This window comes from Zonotrichia leucophrys, chromosome 1 (assembly GCF_028769735.1).
Source record: "Zonotrichia leucophrys gambelii isolate GWCS_2022_RI chromosome 1, RI_Zleu_2.0, whole genome shotgun sequence".
In the NCBI taxonomy this organism is placed as follows: domain Eukaryota; kingdom Metazoa; phylum Chordata; class Aves; order Passeriformes; family Passerellidae; genus Zonotrichia; species Zonotrichia leucophrys.
This window is the reverse complement of record NC_088169.1, coordinates 95603691-95625058: the sequence shown is the minus strand read 5'-3', so window position 1 is coordinate 95625058 and position 21368 is coordinate 95603691. Positions and strand designations below refer to the sequence as shown.

General features: G+C 45.9%; 1 protein-coding gene across 3 annotated transcripts; it reads right to left on the bottom strand.

Annotated features, from left to right (window-relative positions):
* Positions 1-9244: 9244 nt before the first annotated feature.
* Positions 9245-20883, bottom strand: PEX5 (peroxisomal biogenesis factor 5). 3 transcript variants are annotated; one of them, XM_064723890.1, is made up of 16 exons: positions 20763-20883; positions 20291-20493; positions 19873-19908; positions 19548-19680; positions 18717-18851; positions 17592-17697; positions 16341-16431; positions 15858-15974; positions 15400-15492; positions 15104-15223; positions 14351-14494; positions 12159-12229; positions 11781-11996; positions 11504-11669; positions 11150-11307; positions 9245-10350 (listed from the first exon to the last, which is right to left on the bottom strand). In XM_064723890.1, the coding sequence occupies exons 2-16, from the start codon at positions 20438-20440 to the stop codon at positions 10149-10151; spliced, it is 1938 nt and encodes a 645-aa protein (XP_064579960.1). In that variant the 5' UTR covers positions 20441-20493; positions 20763-20883; the 3' UTR covers positions 9245-10148. The 3 variants fall into 3 exon arrangements, with proteins under 3 accessions (XP_064579960.1, XP_064579946.1, XP_064579953.1); XM_064723876.1 differs by lacking the exons at positions 15400-15492; positions 20763-20883; XM_064723883.1 differs by lacking the exons at positions 15858-15974; positions 20763-20883.
* Between the last annotated feature and the right edge of the window lie 485 nt (positions 20884-21368).

Here is a 21368-nt window from a genome sequence, read left to right as displayed (position 1 = left end):
GGGAAAAGTGACACAAGCAGAGGCAGATATCTGGGTGTCAAATTTCTTGCTGGGGCTGCACCTTTTCTCAGCGCTGCAGGATTTGCATTCTAACAGCCACAGCCAGGGCGCAGGGGGCGCAGGAAGGAAAGCTTGTCGTTGAACTTGATTGCCTTGTAATTTGGAAGGTGCTCGTGCTCTCGTGCAATGTATTGAAATCCACTTCCATCACCGTGTTCACACAGCAGCCAGACACCTTTCTGAACCTTGTGTGAAGATGTGGTGTTATCATCATGTCCCCTGGTCAGATTGGTTGCTTCTCTTATTATTCTGCTCTTCCCTTGATAATCAGCGTGCTCATAGAGAGTGATCTGGGGATTGTGCAGATTTTCAGTGATCACCTGCAGAGAGCTGATCCTGTCATTCATCTTTTTGCCAACGAAGTCATGATCTCCCTCCTCAAGTACCAGTAACTGTCCCTTATAGTCTGCATGCTGATAAGCCACCCAAGGATGGCCGATTACTCTCACTGAGGAGATACAATCATTCCAATCTGCATCTTTTAGGTTGGCAATGTTGGTGTGGAATTCTTTGGACATACCCTGGAAGTTGGCATGCTCATAAACAATGATTTTTCCCATCTCTGCAAGGCTTCTGGGGTTTGGATTTTCTGCTGTTGGATGGCAGCCTACAGAAAATGAAAACAGAAAACAAGCAACGCTTGTAAGAGGCCTTTACACACCAGACATGAAATGCTGGAAACTAGAGGGGACAAAAGGTAAAAAGGAAATGTAAAACCATTTTAGCAGAAGATAAAAATAGCAGCAGCTGTGAAAGAGTGAGGGCACAACACAGAATTTCAATTTGGAAGAAAAAAGTAAAATGAGATTTGTATACACCACAATAGTCTAGTTTCATTTAATATATATACATGCAAGGCACACCTGAGCATTTTGTTTAACATCTTATTGGTGTACCCTAAATAATAACAAAATAAAATGTACAACTCATGATAAATCTTTCTGTTGATAATTGATGCTGCAGTTGAGAAATATTTTAGAAACTGTCACTCATTGTTTAGAGTAGGTTTCCTGGGCCACATAGAAAGCAAAATAAAAGTAGTGAGACATGCAACTAATTTCTAAAAGGAAATTAATTTTTTACACAAAATCGGGGGGGGGAAACCTATCTTTTAAGGCCTGAAATGAACTTTAAATTCACTGAAACACCTTATTTCTCTTTTTATATGGAATTTTACTGAAATCAAGAGATTCCTTCTCTTGACATACACTGAGAAGCAATCAAGTTCTAAGCATCAGCTCTTTAAATCAGACTAAATTTCAGGTTTTAAATGTCTTTTCCTAACACGACTACCAATACACATATCTAATTCCCCACAGTTAAAAAGCCACAGTGTTTGTTAGCAACAGCTGCAGGAATAGTAATGAGCAGTCAGTTATGATAACAGCTCCCTCTCTCTAAATCATGTAACAGTTACTGAAGCAAAGATTTACATTTCAGGGCAAATAAATGGGACTAAAAAAGCCATTTCTCTAGCGCTGATTCTGAGAAGGGATGGGAAAAGACTGATATCCCCAGTAAGATTGAAAGCCACAGTAATATGTTAACATGCAGTAGCATCTAAGACCTGTGCATCATAATTTAAAAACATAAATCGCTTAAACCTCACTTTTTTAGAAAAAAAACTTCATGTGATTAAAACCATGCATTTCTTCACAGTTATAAAAGCATATATGGAGGCTGAGAGAACATGAGCTCGGACTCACTGACTGATTAGTTCCTAGTGATTAGGCACTACTATAATTACTTTCTACCTGTAGAAAAAGTATGAATAATGACCCCTTTAATTTTGCTCATACAACATAAAGATCCCATGACCAAGATAAATTTGTAGAATATTTTCACTTTCACCTCTGAGAATTGTGTATCAGTGGCCCCCTCCAGGCTGTCCCTGGGTGAGGTTTGTCTCTCCTGCAGCAGCCATCCATCTCCTCATGCCCTGAGAGATGCCTTCAGTCTCTGCACACGCACACAGCAGAGCCTCACGGCTGTGCTGCAGCTCTCAGCCCAGCACTAAAGCCTCCTGCCCTTGCCCTGCACTTCACAGCAGCTGCCCAAGAAGCCCTTCCAGCTCTCCTGTGCCAAGGGTGCCTCTTACCTTGCTGTCAGCTGCAGGGCTGCGAGAGCTGAGGGCAATTGCTCCAGTGCAGGGCTGTGGTTTGGGAAGGGCATCTCACCTGTCTGCATTTATAGCTGGCTCAGAAGTCTTGTGAAACACGTCAGCCAACAGAACTGAGAAATGGTCAATAAGTGAACAAAAATCATTAACTATTTTATTTAAATTTTGATCTTTCTACAACCAGTCATGTTATTGCTTGGGATCAAAAGTCTCTTGAAGCATAAACCTTTGATAAAACCTTAGAACTTTGCTTCTTGTTTGTCCTTCTCCTCCAGAAGCAGATTAATCACAGTAATAAAAATGTATCAAAGTACCTTGTGACACACAGGCTATAGAATTTTTCTGCCTCTTGCAAATTTTTCTTTACCTGTGAAGAAAATATAATAATCAATGTTAATTTTTGAAAGTATTTTGGTGGGACATGTCCACTTGACAGAGGGGGCATTTAAGAAGTGTTTAATTAAATTCTCTTCCTCACCTATGTAGCCACTTCAGCAGCTGCAGGGAGGCAGAGCTGTTAAAGCAGGGCCAGGAGACTCTGGCAGAGCCGCAGTGGCAATATTTTTCTTTCTTTTCTTCTTTTTTCAGGTTCACTCTGCAATATATTTTCTGACAGGTTCATTGGCTAGTATGTCAGAAAGCTGTTCTGCTGCTGGAGAAAGCAATAGGATCTTCATTAGTTCACCTGAGGTACCCCTGCTCTGTCAGGTAGGAAGTAACTGGAGAAGATGGGGAGCTGGGAAGGGAGATCGCTCATCCCTGCAAAGCAGCCTGTACACCAGATCCAGTCAAATCCTCATGCTGTATCTCTTTCACTGGTGCTTGGCTGAGCCCATCGTGTGCCAGATCACAAAAGTAAGCCAGCATAAAAATACTTGAGGCTTTGGGGGTTTTTCCATGTGGTCCATTGTTTTGCTGCTCTGCAGAGGTTGGAAGCAGAGCAATTGAAATTCATAAATTGAAATTTGGGGATTTTGAAGAGAAACAGGCCCTCACTTTATAGCAACAGCTAGATGAGAAGTCCCTTTTCTGAACACACAAATCACACCTTTAGGACATGTTTTTGTGTGTTGCAGTGACCTCAGCCTACAGTTCAGTGCTGCTGGAAAGGGGAATACCCCATTCCACTCTTGAATCATTGTGTCCACTGTCTGATAAAGAGAATGGAGGAAGAATGAGCACCCCAATGTGAGGAATGCTTGAAAGAGGGATTAAAACAGCCTAGAATAGGATGGATTTGCATTGCCAATGAACAACATTTCATTCTTCTTAGCTTGCTAATGTGTTTTGCTCATTAAATTATCATTTGTGTTTCTGAAAAAAATCCAAATAATGTGTAATGACATACTTAATAATGAATTAAACATTCCCATCTTTCCTAGAACCTGCAGACTCAGAAAGCACCTTTGACCAAATGTATGAGCCACGAAGGCATCACAAAGCCCAAGTCTGAGTGTATCTCAGCTATGGTACAGAGTAGTTTACATTTCTCAATTTTACATTTCAGCCAACAGTGAAAACTCCTCAGCCAGGCACATACTCCCTGCAGAGCACCAAAGCCGGCAGTGGGGCTTTTCGTGGCTTTGAGGAAAATCAAAAGGCAATGTATGATGGAATGCTCCATGATGGAATCCTTTGCCATGTTTTTTGTGCTACTGCAAGAGCGTGGTAAAGGATCTCTGTACTCCCAGGTTCACAGAAAGCAATGAGTTCCTGGTTGTCATTGACCATCTGCCCTAGTGTTATTGGATTGAAAACTAAATGGCTTTTAATGTCGTTAATGTCACCTATATGGTGCTTTATGCACAAGGAAGTCAGTCACTGAACAATGCAGAGCACCACAGGGTGGGGCTGAGGGGTTGATATTGGAAAAATTTATGGAGTTTTCTTTGTGGGTTGGGTTTGTTTGCTTTTATTCTTTATGGATCACAGAATGGTTTGGGTTGAAAGAGACCTTAAAGATCGTTCCAACCCCCCTGGCATGGGCAGGGACACCTTCCACTAAACCAAGTGCTCAAAGTCCCATCCAACCTTGCCTTGAACTATTCCAGGAATAGGGAATTGCCAGCTCCTCTGGGAAATCTGTGCCTTACTACCCTCACAGTAAAGAATTTTTCCTAATATCTAAACTACACCTGCCCTCTTTAACCTTGAAGTCATTCCCCGTTGTCTCCCACTGTGTGCCCTTGTGGAAAAGTCCCTCTCCAGCTCTCTTTTAGCCCCTTTAGATACTGGAAGGCCACAACAAGGTCACCCCACAGCCTTCTCCAGGCTGAACAACCACAGCTCTCCCAATCTTTCCTCACAGGAGAGGTGCTCTAGCCCTCTGATCAGCTTCATGTCTCTCCTCTGAACTCACTCCAGCTGGTCCATGGCCTGAGACTTGTGCTGAGCTCCCCAGAGCTGGACACAACACCTCGGGTGGAGCAAATTTATGGGAAACAATGTTTCCTAAAATTCCTCTTATCCCCCTCCTGCAGAAACAGTGGTATCTCAAAATCTGAAAGTGTCAGACAAAAGTGAAAAGCTAAGAGAAGGAGGATAAACCCCTCTTCCTCTATTGCCTTCAGCAGATGAAAAGCAACAGAAGGAGCAAGATGAACAATGACACTCAGATGTTTGAAAATGTGCAGTTATGCAAAAAACACTCCAGCAAGGTAAGAATAAAGCCTAAAATATTTTCATCTTTTTCATAAAACTGGTTTTCTGGGTTCTTTTCCTTTCTTTCTTTATTTATTTAGAGACTATTTACTACTAGATTGCAGGGTAATAAAACAATTTCACTTAAAGCTGTGGACATCACATATGCACCCACTTCACAGTGCTGGAAAAGGTACAATGGTAGAAAAATCTAATTAATAACAAACTCCTTCAACCACTAGATCCTGTTGTGCTCCTATCCTGCTCTGTCACTACAGATATATCAATTTGTATCTCAGTACTCATCTGGTTTTACTCCTTACTTTAAAACAAGAGGATTAAAAAAACAATAAAAATCACACATGAGGTATACCCCCCCAGTTTCTGTCTGCTGTTTTTCCCTGGTAGTTTTGGACTCAAGGCAGCAGAACACTGGTTCCTTTATTTTGGAGGTTTGGTTTTGTGGTTGTAGAAGGTGGTTTTGGGGTTTTACTCACTTAGCAGTTGTTAGAGCTAGTAATGTAATTCTCCATCACAAAAATAAAGTTTCTTTCCCACTTTTCACTCTCCAACTTCTATTTCTCAAGCAAAACAGCTCCCAAAAATGCAACATAGGAACACACCACTGGACCACAGAACCCAAAACTGCGAACAGCTTACAGGCTAATAAATACATTCACTACCAAATCCTTCAGGGGAGGAATAAAAAAAAAGGCCCTTATTTTGCCTAGCATGTATCTCACACGAACTCCTCTTTTTTGCTCTCCTCTGTTTGCTGCACTTCCCAGTTGCTGCTCTTCAGTACAGCAAATTGAAGACCACTTTTTCAGCAAAAAGAGAGGTGACAGAATCCTATTGGATGACTGCTGCATATTCAGTCACAACAGAGGGAGTAAGCTCCAAAGAAATTATGCTGGAAAGAGAGGCACAGCAAACACAGACTGACAAAAACCTTGTAGAGTCCCACTTGAAGACACCCAGATGTCAGAAAACAAACTGAAGGTCTTTTTTCACTATTATGTCCTTTCCAAAGTCTCCTCTTCCCAAATGAAGGAAAAAGCAACAGGTTTTCTGTGAGTAACTGCTAGTTCAAAATGTCAGAACCCAACTGGGTTGGGTTTTGGGTTTTTAATAAATTTACAAATCGTTTTCCATGGAACAGTTGCTAAGCTGGACTCCCCAAAAAACAAGACCCATGCTCAGCAATGGGGAGAAGCCAGGGGAAGGCACCACAGACCCTCAAAAGGTCTTAGCTTCCCAGCACCACATTTTGTATCTACAGCTGCACGTTTAGAAAATTCAGCCAGCATTTTGTTCCTTTCGTGTTTAATTAGCAAGCCGTGCTCCTAAACCCTTTGGTGTCCCCATCCCAGCACGTGTGGCAGACACGGACCTGCCCTCGACTCAACACTAGGTGTCACTTCTGCGTCAGAAATGCGAATGAGCAATGGACACACTTCAGAAAAAACCCAACCCACCAGGCATCAGAGTTTTCAGAGTATCTCTCACCTACGACTCTTGTTAGAGTCGTGGACAGGTAGAGTTTTAAAATTTTACATTTCTCAAACCACATATCTAAAAAAAACCAGAAAATATTAGACAATGCTTTGCTATACTCAGCAGTGACAGGAAAGTTTCCTTTCTCCCCTGAGGGTGCAAAACAACACTTTCCTAAGTGAGCAAGGGACCACAACGCAGAGAAGCTTCCAGAGTCTGCTCTGGCCAAGAAGCCCGTCTGGCAGGGCTGCCTCTGGTGCCACTTGGCTGCTGCAGGTGGAAGAGCTGCTGTGCTGCTATCAGAGCTTCCTTGCGTGCCAAAGACTTCAGAGCAGCGGGGGCCCACTCAGAGCAGAGAAAGTGGCAGAGTGTGTGTGGTCAGGGCTCTGAGGCAGGCTAGGGCACGAAGGAAGTACTGGCAAGAACACAGTAAAAATAGAAAATATACAGGAGCGGGGAACAGAGGTTGGGAAAAGGGCTCCCCCTGGGGACACGTGGACTGCAGTAGGACTGTGTTATTTGCTATGTCCTACAGAAACTGAAAGAGATCAGAAAGGAAGAGGCAGCAGGCTTAAAACACAAAAGAAAATACTTCAGGAATTTAAACACAGTTCTTGTGTGCATCCACAAGACATCATGAAGACCAAAGGCACTATTGTGGTTTAAAAATCAAGAAGTCACAGGCAGAGAAAAAATTCACCAAAGGCTTTAAGACAAACATACTGATGCAACTTCTGAGTCAGACATTATTTCAAACAGTAGATTCCTAGAGAAAATGAGACTAGCTGCTATCTGCTTGCCTGATGCTCTTCCCATGAAGACTCACATCAGGTCACCACCCCTAGACCATTCCCCCAGAGAAGGGCTGGTCTGGTCTTCCAGACCAGAAAGACCTCAGCACACACAGGCACAACAGGTAAGAGCCTGAGACCCAAAACTTGAACTCAGGGAGTTGCAACTCAAGAAAACTCAGAATTGTAATGAGGCTCAGTAGCTCAAGAGAGGAAACTGCAGTGGTGAAGCAGAATAAACAATGACAGAACAACCACTTCCTTGACAAGGATGGAGCTTATAAGGAGCACTGTGGCTAGAGGTATAAGGACCTGAAAGCACATTTTCATTTTCTGGCTGGGGCGTAAAGCCATCACCAAGAGATTCTATGACTTCTTGGGCTCTTAAGCAGCAAATAAATACAACACTGAAGGAAGAAATACAGCAGAAACATATTAAGAAATATGGGTGGAAAAGCATGTGCTGAACTACCCTCTTTGATCACTCACTTATGGCTCTATGAAAGGTTAGTGACCTGTAAGCCCAAGAATTTGGTAAAGGTCATGCTGTGATCTCTTACAAATTTTCAGTGGTGATAACCCTGACACTGTTCTGAGCATTGGGAGAAGTGAAAAAACTGGAGTGCACCATCATTTATAAGGTCTTCAACTCCCCAGTCTAGCATTAGGGTTAGGCCTGTTGTGAGCAGGGGGTTGGATTAGGGACATGCAAATATCCCTCACTGCCTTTACATTAATCCAAAATGTTTGGTACTTGCTACCCACCCCTGCTGTACAACTGAGCTTGGTAACAGAAAACATGGATGTGGCCAGAAATGCAAACAAGGACCATGATGCACACAGAGCATTAGCACAAGCTGGGTTTGGACACCAGAGACAGAGCAGCAGAGCACTGACAAAAATGGTGTGTGGAACCAGAATGCAGGTCCAGTGAGCCAGCTGGTGTTCACTGCATCAACAGCCCACTTCCAAAGGCAGCTCTCAACAGGACAGGCACACAGGACCTGGAGAGAGGCAGCTCAATCTTCACTCAGCCCTGGGGAGACTAAACAGGGACTCTGCTTAGGGGAAGGTTCAGCCTCAGCAAAAGGTAAAGCAGAGATGTTGTGAAATAATTTAGCAGGGACAGGGGGAAAAAAGTGAGAACAATTTCCAGGGAAAGTGAACAAATGGTAACAGCCAACTACCAGCCAAGACAGGGATGGAAATGTGGGATAGGGAAGGACACCAACACAAAGTCAAGAGTTTAAGTGATATTGCAAGGGAAATTGAGGCAACTAGGAAACCTAGGAGAGGAGAAGCACTAAGAAAATCTGAGGATGAGAACAAGGAAAAGCCAAGGAATGGTAATGGGAAAATGAACAGAGAGGAATGTGGTGCACCAAAGAGGCAAAGGGAACCAGCAGTGAGAGAACAGCAGAGAGAAGTGGGGAAGGGAGAACAACTAGACAGCAAGTGAGGCACAACATAGGCATTGTTTTTTCTTTCTCCAAGCAAAGAATCTGACAGAGAACTGAAATAAGTAAAAACCAAAACACATTGCTGACCAGCAGTGTGGGCAAGCAGGACACAGAAGTAGCATTTCCCTTCCTTTCAGACAGCAAAAGCAGCAGGTTGTTTTGCATGCACTACAGCAGTCTCAGAACAGGGCGTGTAGTCTCAGTGCCACAGGGTTGGATGGGAGATACAGGGAAAAATAAAGCTCAGAAAATATACAGCAAATACTAACCTCTGCACACACTTTCTGCTCCAGCAGAGAGAGAAAAACAAGCCTGTGAGGTTGAGGTATGAAGAAACATGTCCCTGATGGAACAGGAAGGAGCAGTCCTTCCTATTTAAGCCCCCAGCCTTGATTACTGCAGCAGTCAGATTCCTTAAACTGGTGATAAAATGTAACACAACTTCCCTCTCTGCAGAGGGCCAGAATGTGGGGAAAAAAAAGTGCATCACTGACCTCTAAACCTGAGCAAGAAAAAAGAGTTTTTGGCACAGAGAAGCTCTTCTGCTGGCTCACTGAACTGAAGCCTGGGGCTACAGCAAAAAGAGGTCCTTTAAGCTTCATCTGCATGTGAGCTATCAATAAACCAAAACCTGGGTCAAAAGGGGAGAGAGAAACAGAGAGAGAGAGTCTAATCTATCTTTTGAAAAGTAGTGGGCTTATACCTTTATTATACAAAATATTTTACAATTAAAAAACATTTTACCCAATAGAATCATATACAGATATTTATAATTAACAAGATTCAGTTACACGCAAGATGGGGACTTTCACACAAAGGAAAACAATGATAGATGAGCAAGAGAAAATTAAGACTTCACCCCTTTCCCCACCATATTTTGGAAGAGGTTACATTTCAGACTTTCATTCCTATCACCTTCTCTCAAGCCTGAACTCTGGGATCTCCCCTTACCCTGGCAGGGCAAGGGCCTCCACTCATGTCTCCAGCATCAGTACAATACGCTTGTCTTAAAAGGTTCATGAAAAGACACTGAGAAAGTGGCATCTGGCTGTACCATGAGGTTACCAGTGGCCAGAAAAGGGGACTACTGCCCCAGTTTTCCCTAGCAACCCACATATACACACATGCAAGCACATACATGGGGAAGCATGCTCAAACCCCACAACTTCTCACCCTTTTGGGTGAAACAGCAGTCCCATCCCTCCAAAGCAGCCTGAACTTGAGACATGCCCTTGTGGGCAGTCTGCAGAATGGCTCTCACAGCCAAGCTGGGCGCTACTGCAAATGCAGTCTGGCAAGAGGGCAGGATGCTGCTGTCTTCCCCACTTTGATCATCTGTGAAGCAGCAGTGTCAGTCGTCATGGAGGTGATAATGTGAACCGTTCAGAAATGCTCAGGCCACAACAGACAGGCTGGGGAAGTTGCACACTTCACCAGAGGGGTACTTAAAAATAAACAGTGGCCAATGATCTGCCCTACCAGGGCAAAGATGTGTGTGAACCCTTGGGAACATTTTCTCCCTAAGAAAGGTCATTGCTGGGCTCGGCAACTGCTGCACTCGCAGGGGAGCCCATCCCAGAGTCACTGCTGGAGGCCAAATGCTTTCAGCAGTGTGGGCAGGTCACGGGCATCAGCTGCCCCATAGAGGTCACTCTGCCCCAGCATGGAGAGGGCCATGCGCAGGGTGCTCCAGATGTTGTCAGACATGGCTCCTTGCTGCCCCCGCGGACCTCTGCTCTTCTGCTGCATGTGCAAAGCCTCCAGGAAGTGCTCCACAGCCTCACTGTCAACAGGAGAACATTCACATGCTCAGTGGAAAAGATGAACCATCTCACACTCCCTTCCCCATTTGTTTCTAAAGTATTTCCCCTCCAAAACAGTTCCCTCCTCTTCCCAGATCCTACCCCACTCCAGAACCAGAGGTCCCCCTCTTTTTCCCCCTAGAAGAATCAGGAGGTCAGATGGCCTCTACTCCACCTGTAACTGCATGACACTTGGATCTCTGGGCAGAGTCCAAACACTCGCTCTGCTCTCCTATTGTAGGAATGTGCCCCCTATTGGCAGAGTGACCAAATTATTCTTTGTCTGCTTGAAAAGGAAAAAAGCCCAGAAGTTTCTCTCCTCAATTTGGTAAAAAGACATCTCATAGGATCTTTGGGACTTCACCTCAGACCTGGGGCTGCCAACTGGACAGCGGCCAAAAGGTCTTGCCTAGGTAATTCACTAGAAAAAGAACAAAGGAAATAATTGTTTTTGTGGAGTGTTTTAGCCAGAGCAAGAACCTATTGCCCCTGGCTCAGGTTTTTCTCTGAAAAAGCTTTGTTATTTTGCCTTTCATAAAAATTTTTCTGTTTCCAACACTACCTCAGAAGCCATCCTGCTAATTTTATGCCATTGTAGGTAGCAGAGCTATCTCAGGTGTGACTGGTTCTCTGAGAGCTCATGAGACCTGGCTCAAGGAAAAACCTATCCCCCTGTGCCAAGAGAAGGCTGCAGGCAGTGTGGCCCTGCCCTCATAACCTAGGGCAGTCTGTGTCCCCCAGACACAGAGGTCACAGCAGAAGTGTCCATCCTGTGCTCACCGGTGGGCCCCTAAGTTGATGCAGCTGATGCCCAGGTTGTAGCGAGAGCGGATATATCCCGGCTGGAGCTCCAGGGCCCGACGATATGCGGCCACTGCTTCCTCACTCCGATTCCCATTGGCCAGGGTGGCACCCAGCTTGTTCCACAAAAGGTGATCCTGGAGGAATGGGCACAGAGAAAGGGCTGAGATGAACTGGATCTCCTAAAGCTCCAAGCCAACCACTCCTTCCCCATATGTCTGTCATATTCCTCCACTCCAAATATGCACCTCTCATACACGCAGCACCTCCACCCAAACCTTCACCCATAAACCTTCAAGTGCCTCCAGCACCCCCAGTCTGCCCCTTTCTTACATTGGGGCGCACACTGAGTGCAGCACTGAAGCAATCCACAGCCTTCTCGTACTCGCCACTGAGGTTGAAAAGGACACCCAGGCCACACTGGACATCAGGATCCACAGTGGAGGGGTTGCTGCGCACAGCTGCTAAGAACAGCTCCTTCACCTCCATGAACAGCGAGCTGGAAAAGCACAGAACAGGATACTGGTGTGCTGTGGAGAGAGTCGGCCTCAGGCTGCTCGCTCTGCTCCTGCCTGGACCAGTCTGAGCCCAATCAGTAGCAATAACTCACTCAGAGAGCAGGGAACTCAGGACACGCTTGGAAGGCCCCAGGTTTGTCCCCGAGACACTCTCCTCGGGTTCCTTGTTCAGCAGGTGGGCATAGTCCGGTTTATGGCGCAGCCAGTCCCGCAGGGTCTCACATGCCTGCTTCTGCAGGGACTCATTGGTGAAGCTCACTGCTAAAGCCATAAGCGCTGTCAGGTTCCCAGGCTGCAGCTCCAGGCACCTGCAGGGCAAAGAAAGAGACGTGAATGCAGCACTAAATCAGTGTAGGAGACAGCCAGACACAGGGGGTGAAACAATCAAGACACAGCATCCCGTGACAGCCATGTGGCCCTCGTGGCACTACACACGAAGCCACACTCAGCAGCTCTGCAGCAACACTCACTGTCTGAGAGCGCTGATCGCCAAAAGCTCCTGTTCATTCTCTGCTTGGGTGGTTCCCAGATATTGCCAGGCCTGGGGAAGACATAGATGTACAAAGTTAGACTTCCAGAGGAAAAAAATCAGTCAAAAAGCCACTAACACAGAGATTAAATCCAGTATATTATCCTGCACAGTTTTAGAGTGAGATCAAATAGACCAAAGTATACACATTAGCCACAGGTGTAAGTTCCTCTCAAAAGATAGACAGATGTCATGGCACATAAGTCCTCAAAGACAGTAAAATTGGCATTGTTATAGTGAACAGAAGTGAATGTCTACCTGGAAATCTATCATAAAGCAACTGTTGGTAGTTTTACACTTTTAGATCACAGAATCTCCACTTTTAACTTCTAACTGTGGTCAAACTGCAGAGGAAGGAGGAAAATGCAGATCTCCTATTTCCCAAGAACAAAATGGCATAGCAGCAGTGCTAATAATAAGGAGACCCCCGAGGCAGGCAGCTGTATGTACTTGTGCAGTGGTCCACTAGCAAGTAGTAACCTTGGAGAGTTGACTTTCAGACCTGAAAGTAGAAGCACTGTTAATTTTACTGAATTTCCAAACATCATGACACCAGTACATGAAAATGACTTCCACCTCCAAGCAGTTGATATAAGGAATATTTAACTAGGCACTAAATCCAAAGTATCTGTTCACTTTACGTTGATAGCCACACCCCTGGTCCAAAACAGACTAGACAGCTGGGGACTGTCAACATGATGTACCTGCTTTTTGAATGTAAGTCACAAAATGAGGTATCCACTGCCTCAAGGAAGGAAATTGCTTCATTAGCAAAGACACAGAAGCCCTGCAGAAGGCAATCTACACCCCTGAATCTCTCGTGCCTCACCATACATAGCTAGCTACAATTCAAGCAGAGCTGACCAGCGAGAAAATCCAGTGTTCTGCCAGCAGAAGAGCTGATGAGATTCAAGGTAAAGTTGTGACTTGGACCAAAGCAAACGTGACATCTCCTTCAGCGCAATTGTTCATGTCTATTTGATCACTTTACCATTTGTGAAGTCTTGGCTTCTCCTGTACATTCTGCAGTCACAGTAGAAGAATTCAGAATGTTCTTAATACAGCTAGCCAGAATTGGCCCAAGATTCCTTTCCTGAAGAATTCAGAATGTTTCCAATGCAGCTAGTCAGAAATAGCCAAGATTTCTTCCCCTAAGGTTTCAATTACCTCTCCATCATGCTCAGCCTGCAGCCCACACTGTCTATGAGAAAAAAGCAACAGTTCTAGAAGGGTATTAACACCTTTTGACCACTTTAAAGCTAAAGCAAAATCTTCAAACCTTCTGCTTACTTTTCACCTATTACCAGTACCCTAGAAAGTTAGACGGCCATTCTTAGAAGCCAAGAACCTCTGTTCCAAAATGTCACTCATATTTAAGTCTCAGGGTAATCAAATTATGTATGTCCAGTCATATATAATTAGCAGGGCTTGAACAAGACATGCTGAAAATTTAACGGCCCTGGATCCTTGAGGCAGGCACTCCAGAAAGGCACCACATGAGTGTATTTGCATTCTTCCTGAGAATATCCATGTTCTCTACCCCTGGAAAAAGGCACACAGGCTATTCCATTTCTCAATTCATCCTGCAGAAGCTGAAGTGATTTATGGAAAAAAGTATTCACTTAACAAGGAGCTGGAACTCTGTCTTTAGAGTAAAAATTCTTCTTTGGCCCACAACTTCAATTAAGACTGTTGAAAACACCCAATCTTTTTGGGTCACATCTTTTCCTAGCACCTAGATGAAAGACTTAAGAGTCTAATGAGCTTCTCAGAATTAGATTTTAATACGGATACAGAAAGCACTGATCCACCATAAGCTCCTCCAAACTTACAATGCCAATAAAGACTTTCACAGAAGCAACTTGAGAGATGAGAACTCCTTGCCTTGGCTCCATGCACAGCCTCATGCGCTCCAAATATTTTACATAGCTCTGAGCCAGACGACTTTGTGCTTCCTGTAACTAACCTTAAGTTGAAAACCTCCTCCCTCAGAGGCTCCCTGAGGATTCACACAGATCAGCTACAAGCCCAGGGCCTCAGAAAAATGAGGTGTTTTCATACACCCTGCACAAGTCCTAACACAGCAGGGACAGCTGTCCTGACAGCTCAGCCTGTTATCTCTGAGCCACTCACCTCCATGTGATCTGGCTTCTGTTGCACTGCAGCCTCAAAGAGCAGCACAGCATTGGGGAGGTCACCTTGCTCCAAGCGCTTCCGACCCTCTTCAAATGCATCCGGGTGATCCCTCATGGGATTGTCTTCCTCAAACTGGTAACCCTAGCAGGACAGACGGACACACAGGGACTAAAGCTAGGAGACAGGCTTAGAGAGAAGAGCACTCTACAGCACAGCTCAGTCTAGTCTTGCTGCATCAGGAACACTCCAGATGCAGACTAGCCAGCACCTCATCCTCATTGCTAATTTGTAGCAGATCAGAGAACAAAGGTGGTTCCTCCTGCCTGTTCTGTGCTGGAAAAATCCCCCAAACCAAACCTGGAGTAAGTTGATAGAGAAACAAAAGTATTTAGTATGTATTTATACGATACATACATTTAGTATGTATCTTATTAGCTTGGAGGGGAATGGGGCCAGATGGGGGGCAGGGATGGGGCCAGGGGACACAACACTTGAACTCAAAGAATCCCTCTATTCACTGGTATTTGGTGCTGGACAAGAACCAGAAAGCATTTGCAGACAAGCCCAAGTGAAAACAGTTTTTAACCCATAGATGATCTGGGACAAGGGTGTGACAGCAAAGCATCAGTGTGAGAATAAATCCCAGCAGCATTTGGAGTCTGTGGAGCTCAGAGCGAGGCAGATGCACTGCCAGTCTCCCCAGGGCAGCCCATCACAGTGCAAGGGCTGAGAGACCCTGTTCTCCCCTACCTTGTCGTATGATGAGGAGCTGAGGTCTTCATATTCAGAGAGCCAAGGGTGAGCCTCTGCATCTCTCTTGGCCATCTCCTCACATTCTGCCTGGAGTTTGTCCCAGAACTCCACATCTGACTGAAGGGAGAACAAAGTGTGACTGGAGTACCTCGGCCATAAACTCACATCTATAGACATGCCAGAGAACTCCCTCCTGGATGTTTCCAGCCCTCCTCAGAGCATGCAAAGGAGAGAGGTAACCCTACCATAGGCTCTCAGTTGGCACCCCAGCCCTCCTTCTCAGCCAGCTTTACCTCCACAGCAGCCTTTGCCTGCTCAAATTCCGTATCAAGAGTTGACATGTTCCCAGATCGCGCAAATTGATCCACCCAGGCATCGGATGCCCCCTGGGAGTTTGGAAACAGAAACACACCTTTCTTTTTAGAATTTGGCAACCTCAGGGCACATCCCAAAACAGCAGGAGGGTCTGTAGTGACCCTTCCTCCCCATCAGTAAGTACTGATGGCCTATGAAGTGGAAACGAATTCATCTGAATCTCCTTTTCCTCACAGATGCTGTGGGAGATGAGAAAACTCAAACTGTCCAGATACATTCCCATCTTCTGGCTAGACTCTGCTAAGAGCCCAACAGCCCCTCCCTTGTCTCCCTCAGCACTGCTGAGAGCTGGACTTGCCATTTTCCTTTGCTCCCAGACTGTGCACTGTGGCAAAATGCTTTCTTCCTTCAAAGCATACAGGCCTGGGGCTCCTACCTGCTGCTGCATAAACTCAGCTGCCCATTGCTCTGCCTGATCTTGGTCTCTGTGGGTCACCTGATTAGCTTCGATCGATACCCTCCCATCTCCGATCTGGCGGACAAACTTTAGGAACTGCGGCAGAGAAATGAAACAAGGGTGGAGCCGGGCAGATGTTGTGCCCACAAGCCCTCAGCCCATGCCCCCCTCCTTCACTAAGAGGGCTTCTCTCTGCAGAGTGAGCACAAAAGGCCCAGAAAGGTGGGAAGGACCAGACTTCACAAGAGTGGAGATGGATAACATCTAAAGTGGATTGTAGAGCTCAACTCGCAGGAATCAGGGAAGAAATGGAAACATGGGACAACAGGAGGCTTTACTCCTTCACTATCTTCAGCCATCTCAATTCCCCACACCCTTTATTCATAGTAATATAATTACTACTAATTACCTAATTACTAATTCACAGTAATAATTAATCTCGGCCCCAGTCAGATTTCTCACCTCAGTATTCTTGAGTTTCGGATCATCCACTTTGGAGAGGAAATCAGTAACAGTTTTCTTAAGATCATCCTCAGGTTGGTATTCCTCATACCTGTGTTCCAAGGCAGTAAAAGGGAAAAAGATAGTCTGATACCAGGCAATAGCAAACTCTTTCACTAACAAGAGTCTACACAACGGGGCAGACAACAGTGTTGAGGGATACAGCCCCTCCTCAAAGATTCTGGGCTTCTCCTAAGTGATTCACTACCATTATCCATCCGTAAAAGTTCAAAATTACTACTATGTTAGCTGTGCAGCGACTAACACAAACAGCAGCAGAATTAAACAATTACAGAGTCAGCACAGTTCTGCAGAGCAGTCTGGATTCCTTGCCAAGCTCACATGCCATCAGACATTGCAAGTTTTAGCACTACCAGAAACAAGGTCATATATCCAGGAACAAAGAAAGTAGGTCATGCCCGCTGAAGAGGAAAAGTGCCTTGGAAAAGCATCAGCTCTGCAGAGGATCGAGGGCTTACAGCAATGACACAACTCAATATGTCTTGCCTGGCTTACAGCAGGATAGGACCACTTTGAAGTGGTACCACTACCTCCAAATCTTGGGGAAGTTGTGGAACTGGTGGCAGTAACTCAGGAATGTCCATTATTTGCAGAAAGTTATCAGAGAAGCCAAGAGCCAGGTGCAATGAGAGTCCAAATATACAAAATTTTTGTAAGGAAAGATCTTAGAAGCCCAAATTGCTTGTGTGTGTTTTGCTTCTTTAACTGAAAAACTTGATTGTACCCAACAAGTACCTACAAAGGGATGATCCATCTTTAACCTACCACAAAAAACCACATTAAAATAATATGAAGAAGGCTGAACCCATAAATATGTCAGAGAAAGGCTGCAAGTGGTTTGTCAGATAGGAAGAATTACATGATCAAAGTTTACAACTAGTACAGTCTAGTAAAAAGCATCTGTTGCAGGAAAAAAGTTCCTGAACTCACTCCTGAAGTTACTTTAAGGAGCTTTGCATCAGGCATGAGATAATTTAGCCTACATGATCAATGTGTGTTCCTGGAACTAGAGAACAGAAAAGCTACACTCCTAAAAACTTCAGTTTGCAAGCATTGTTTCTGCCTTTTTGTGACACCAAAGGCCTGAGAACACCAGTCAAAGTCAGGCCACAGCAGATTTCTATCACCTTTCCAAGCTTCACCCACCCAAGTGCCTAGCAGCAACAGCTTGCCTTGAGAAGTCACACTCACCATTTATCTGCCAAAGACTGATCTTCTGACTCCCCAAGCCACAGTTTCTCCTCTGACTGCTCTAGGTATTCTTCTGCCCACTTGGCAGGAGACACAGACAGTGGATCTGCAAAGGAAAAACAGGGAGAAAATTAAGACAGGCAGACCAGCACACCTTTGTTTATGCTTGCTTCTTCTACTTTTGTTTATGCTGATTTAAAAATCAAGCCTTTGGTTCAGACAGTGAATTAATACAGATGCCACTGTGGTGATGATAAATGTGTGATTTTCTACTTCAATATCACAACTTATTAATCTGCTCCCTGTGGGATACTATGTAGGTCAAGAAAATTAGCAATGCATTACAAGTCTCTGTCAAAAGCACAGCCTACAAGCACTAGGTTTTCATCAGAACTTTCTCAAAGACCTTTGTAACTCTAATTTATATTTTCAGAAATGTAAAGAGTGAAGGTCAAAGAGTGGAACTACCCAGCATTCTACAGTGGCCACTCCTGGAAAATAGCATATACTTGTTTCTTTTCCATAATTTCCAGATTAGGGCACGTGTGGTAACAGGACTCTATTCCAGAGCCAGATCTATAATCAACACAGGATGGCTTTTCGAATAAAGCTTAACCTTTGGGCCAGAAACACTCACTTTGCACATTTCCAGACTGTAACATCCCTCCACCTTCATACAACTGACACAAAATATTTGACCAAAGCACACTAAAGAGAATTTACCTTTGTACCAAAGGCAAATTTAGCCTTACAAGAGGGAATTAGAAAACATGTAATTAAGAAGCAGTACAAGGCCATCTCCAACTTGCATCAGTTAAATCATCACTTTTAAAAAAGCAGTTTGAACAGCACACTTCTCCAAAATTCCCTACATAACCTAAGTTAACAGCAAAAGACCCTTGCACCTAAATAAAAGCTTCCACACATCATTGTTCATAATTTGACTTAACCATAAAACCATCACAAAGCAGCTTTCCTATCCCCCACCCCATTAGGGCTGCTACAGGAAACACTGCCTGCTGGGCCCAAAGCAATACTCCAATTTCACAGTCAGGAGCTCTTCGCTTCCCACAGGCATGTGACTGGACATCACCTTGACAGTAACTCCAAAAAAGGACACTTCACCTGTCACTTCAGCAATGAACTCCTGTGACCAGTCAGCCTCATTGTAATCTGAAGAGACATCACCAGCATTATCTGCTGCAGCCAAGAATTCCTGGGTCCAGTTTTCAGACAGCGCCAAGGCTGCCACACCTGGAGCTACATGAGGGGAAAAAAACCAGAAGTGAGGGCTGGAGCACTCAAAGGCATCATTTATGTGTTCTAGGCTAGCCCTAATCACCTCTGATCTTTCTCTTTGTTAGAATAAAATCACAGAAATATTTCATTTGGAAGGAGTCTCTGGAAGTTGTTAGAGTTCTCACAGCGGATTAACATGAAAGTTAGAGATGAGGTTGTTCAGGGCATTTATGAGGTAACTTCTGAATTTGTCCATGGCTGCCAATTCCCCAGCCTCCCTAGATACCTGTTCCAGCACTGAACTGCCTCCTCCAAAGGAAGAAATGTTTCCACACACCTAGTCAGCTCCCCTTTCCACAAATTGCGTCCATTACCCCTTGTCCTTCTCCTGACTATTGCTGTGAAGATCCTGACCATGGCTGCTGAAGACAGCAACAAAACACTCCACCCCCTGCTCCCCAGACTCCTCTTCCCCAGGTTAAAATGTCCAGACCCCTCAGCCTTTCCTCTTACAACACGGATTCCTGTCCCTTGAGTACTTTATTGATCCTCAATGAACTTGTTCCACCAGATCAGTGTACTGGGAAGCCCAAATCCAGAAACAATAGCCCAGATACAATCTCAGAAAAGATCAATAGATAGGAATCACGCTGCTAGAAGCCTAGCCATAAACATGAAGATCTTTTCCAGCTCTCCACCTGCTTCAGCTCCCCTCACCTCGCTGAGGGGCCTGTCGGAAGCTTGACTGTTCAATCTCTTGCATCTCAGCCAAGAGGTCATCCATCTTAAAGGTCTGGGGTGCACGGGACAGCAAAGGGGCATTCTGAGCTTGCAGAAACTCTCCAACCAGCTGCCAAAGACAGAGATGGATTGCAAACATTGCACAGAAGATGAACAGGCAGAGCCAGGGAGTGTGAGAAAAGGGCTTGTCAGAAAAAAATATTAGCATCAGGTAAGGGGTAAAATAACAAACAGTGTGGACGAGAAAAACTTTAAGAAGATTAATCAAAAGCTACAAGGAGACCAATAAATCTGTTCTTACCTCATCTTCAGTGGCTACTCCCAATGGTTTGGATACCTGCAGGGGATAGTGGGCAATTGTGTCAACATTGATCCCATGCCCCTCTCTACACAGACAGTGTGACCCAATTAGATTGTATCTTCCTCTTCCTTGAGCTTAGCCTGTCAACATTTTTCTTGCACTAGCTGCCAGCCAAGGGAGCAGCAACACTTTGAGGGATCCTGTCCAACCCCCTCCCACTACTGTCTGGCTTAGGGCCTGTGACAGCAAGGCACACAGCTCACCACAGCCGCCAACATCCCCTGAGCGTCCACAAACGTGCCCTCACCCTACAACCCTGCTTCGGGTGCCCCTGGGCCTTTTCCCCAAGAAACCACCACACGACACCGGCTGCACCGAGATCCCCCAGAGCCAGCCCGGCGAGCAGCGCGATACTCACGGCCGCGGCTTCGGGCGTCCCGGGGGGCCAGGCCAGCGGGCCCTGCAGTCCTTCCTGCCGCAGGGCCTTGTCCTGGGTGAAGTGTCCCGCCAGCTTCATCAGGGGGTTGGAGCCCCCGCACTCCGGCTCCACCAGCTCCCTCATGGCCATGGCGCCGGGCACGGAGGGAGAGAGGCTCGGCGCCGATCCCGCCGCGCCTGCACCTGGCACCGGGGCGGCACAGACAGCGGGTGAGCGCCGGGCGGAGCGACCGCCTGACCCCGACCCGGCTGCCACCCGCCAGCGCCGCCTCCCCCGCGGGCCCAGCCCGGCCCGGCAGAGCACGGACACCCGCCCGCCCGCCCGCCGGGACAGTAAGGCCGCGGCCCCCGGCCCGAGCCCCGCGCCCCCGGCCGTGCCCGTCCCCCGTCCCCCGGCGCGCTCCGCCCGGCGCCGCCCGGAGGGGCCGCGGGGCTCCCCCGGCGCTCCGTACCTGGGGCCGCCGGGGCGCGCTGGGCTGGCGCGGCGGGGCGGGGCCAGCCTTAAAGGGACAGGCGCCGGAGCGCCTTAAAGGGCCTGAGCGCCAGGGTCACCCGGGCACCGCCGCACCGGCCGCTCCGGAACCCGTCCGCCCGGTGGGTCCCCTCGCTGCGCACCGCTCCCGCAGCTCCGGAGCCGGCTCCCGAGGGGTGTGCCCGTCTGCCGGCCGTGAAACGGTGTGTGCATGTCTATGGTGTGCTCTAAACACATCCCATTGTATTTGCAAATATACATAAATACGTATATAAATGCATATATATATATAGTCAATGTGTATGGTTTGTGTGAAAAATGCAAATATACATAAACATATATGTATATGCATATATATCTGCATAAATATACACATATATATAGTCAATGTGCACGGTATGTGTGAAAAATGCATATTTTATGATTGGCTTTTCACAAATATTGAAATTAAGATTACATGTGTTATGTTAGAAAGTTATGCTGTATTAATTCTCTTAAGTAGTGTGTTAAATATAGTTTTAGGTTATAACAAAATGTTAAAATAGAAACTTCGCTATCCAAGATACTTTTTTTAAAGAAAGGACTC

Coding starts and splice junctions, on each gene's coding strand:
- PEX5 (XM_064723890.1), bottom strand. CDS start 20,440: ATGGCCATGAGGGAGCTGGTGGAGCCGGAGTGCGGGGGCTCCAACCCC. Junction 19,681..19,872: donor GAGTAGCCACTGAAGATGAG/GTAAGAACAGAT, acceptor TGTCTTTGGCAG/CTGGTTGGAGAGTTTCTGCA. Junction 11,670..11,780: donor CTGAGTTCCCTGCTCTCTGA/GTGAGTTATTGC, acceptor GTGCTTTTCCAG/CTCGCTGTTCATGGAGGTGA.